This window comes from Garra rufa, chromosome 1 (genome assembly GCF_049309525.1).
Source record: "Garra rufa chromosome 1, GarRuf1.0, whole genome shotgun sequence".
Classification (NCBI taxonomy): domain Eukaryota; kingdom Metazoa; phylum Chordata; class Actinopteri; order Cypriniformes; family Cyprinidae; genus Garra; species Garra rufa.
Genome location: NC_133361.1, coordinates 106,507,020 through 106,509,308, shown reverse-complemented (window position 1 = coordinate 106,509,308; position 2,289 = coordinate 106,507,020). Strand labels below are relative to the sequence as shown.

The 2,289-nt window shown below is 42.1% G+C and overlaps 1 protein-coding gene across 1 annotated transcript in view; it reads left to right on the top strand.

Annotated features, from left to right (window-relative positions):
• Positions 1-323: 323 nt before the first annotated feature.
• The window catches only part of LOC141323507 (uncharacterized), a 5,776-nt gene continuing 3,810 nt past the window's right edge, over positions 324-2,289 (top strand). Inside the window, exons 1-3 of the mRNA XM_073833483.1 lie at positions 324-337; positions 957-1,403; positions 1,464-1,656. Of these exons, the coding sequence (XP_073689584.1) occupies positions 324-337; positions 957-1,403; positions 1,464-1,656 (654 nt within the window). The remainder of the gene's footprint in view (positions 338-956; positions 1,404-1,463; positions 1,657-2,289) is intronic.

Genomic DNA, 2,289 nt, shown 5'->3' with positions numbered 1-2,289 from the left:
GGGGATTTCTCGCCTACTCTTTTATGAATACCGAGGTTTCGAACGTACTTCTTTCTTCATGTACTCATTTTCCCTACTATATAGTAGGTAAGTAGGCATATTCGAACGCACTTTAAGTAGACGTTCGTCTGAATCTCGCGGGAATTAGTGCATTCGCCTACTCATTCTCGCCTACTCTTTTATGAATACTTAAGATTCAAACAGACTTATTCACTCGCCTACTGCTTTTTGCCTACTATATAGTATGGAAGTATGCGGTTTCGAACGCAGCCAAGGAGAGCACAAGACAGGTATCATCACACTCACCTGCTGGCATCGTTGCGATGGACATCCTTCTGCAAATAAACCTGTTGATTACCTGTGTGAATCCTTTTTTTCTGTGTGAATAACTCAATAAATGAGCATTTATGACATGAATTCTTTGTAAAGGCTATAGAGATAATCATACATGTAATACGCATAACCAATGTCACACATATAACATTCATGCATTTTAAACATTTGCCATTTTTAAAAATGTGTACTTTTAATTTATAACGTTACATTTTGAGGTTTTCCCCAAACTAAATGTAATCATAAACAAACAATAAATCCATCAGTCTATAATCAAGTGTTTAGAACTTTAGTTTATTATGAATGACATAGACAGTCATAAAAATAACATTCATTGTTAACACTTTTCAATCAGGTTCATTTATGAAACATTAGTTAATACATCAGCTAACACAATATATATAAGTAAACAGAGCAACGTTTCTAAAACGGTGTAATGTAAACATGATTTCATTTATTTTACATTTCTGTAAACAGTAAACTGTAAAGTGTGAACAGTTTTCTTTTATTTTGGATGTTTAATATCTAATTGAATCGTTTTAATGAGAGTATCGTTCTTTCTATATTTTAGTTTTTTTTTTTTGAATTTTTGTTATGTATTGTATCGTTTTTTTCTCTCAAAGGTTGGTTGTCCACTGCCTGGTGTGTAAGGAGCCGCAGGACGACATCCACGAGCATCTGGCCAGTGGGTGTCTGACTGACGGCACACCCGATGAAAGGGCTGCGGCGGCGGATCAAGCCCAGGCTTCCACCAGAGACTGGGCACGGAACGCCCGGGTTTGGGACTTCCAACATTTATGTAGGCTACTGCCGGACAGAGGTTACCAGGTGGCAATGGTGAAGGAGCTTCTTCGGCTAGGCTTCCTCATCAGGAACCAGCCGGACCTCAGTGAAGCTCCTCAGCTCCTTCTTCATCTGCCGGCCCTTCCACCTCCACCGCTGCTGTCGTCCAATCTTGTCAGCGCAAAAAGTAAGTGCAGCAAAGCATCGTTTGCAGTGCGACTTTATCGTGTCAAAATAAAGCTTGGTAATAGCAACATTATCATCGGCATGCACCTGTCATGTCTCACGTAATCTTAAAGGTGGCGTCTTAAGTATCCTGTCTGTTTTGACCCGTTTCATCCAAACAGGCGTTCTACTGGCTGTCTTCATCAATGTAAGACCATTTTGCGGGTGGCCAAAGAGGACACGGATAGAATACGTGGGGACCTGGAGTTGGGCTGCAGTATTTCGCGAAGAGACAAGACCGTGTACCATTATTGCTGTGAGGCGGTCCTGGTCTACAATCATGTGCAGGTCCCCATGGCGGTGCAAAATCTAACAGTAAGTCCATCCATTGTGACCAGTTTACACTTTCACAAATTAACTCACACGCACATACTCTCGCTCCCACACACACACACACACACACACACACACACACACATGCGCACACTTGCTCGCTCACTCACTCACTGAGGTTTGTTTTGCTATCCAAGTGAGGACATTCCATGGGCGTAATGGTTTTTATACTGTACAAACTGTATATCGGCCTTACACTGCACCTACTCTAAACCTACCCATGACAGTAAACATTGTGCATTTTTACATTTTGAATTTGTTTTTAAAGCTATTTCAAAAATGAGGACCCACGCAATGTCAGGTTTACGTCGTAATGGTCGTGCCATTATACAAATTGTGTCCTCATGAATCACAAAAACAAGCACACACGCTCGCTCATGCAAAAACTCACTCACAAACTCACCCACCCAGCCAAACAACCACCCACCCACCCACCCACCCACCCACTCACTCACTCACTCACTCACTCACTCCTTTTTAATGACACCTTCGATGTTTTTTTTAATGACACCTTTGATGTTTTCCAGGATGCAGATTGGGTGGGCCGTGTCACCCACAGGAGCAGAGTGGTCCTCCGGAGTCACCAGAAAGACGCTGGCAATTTCAATATAGCAC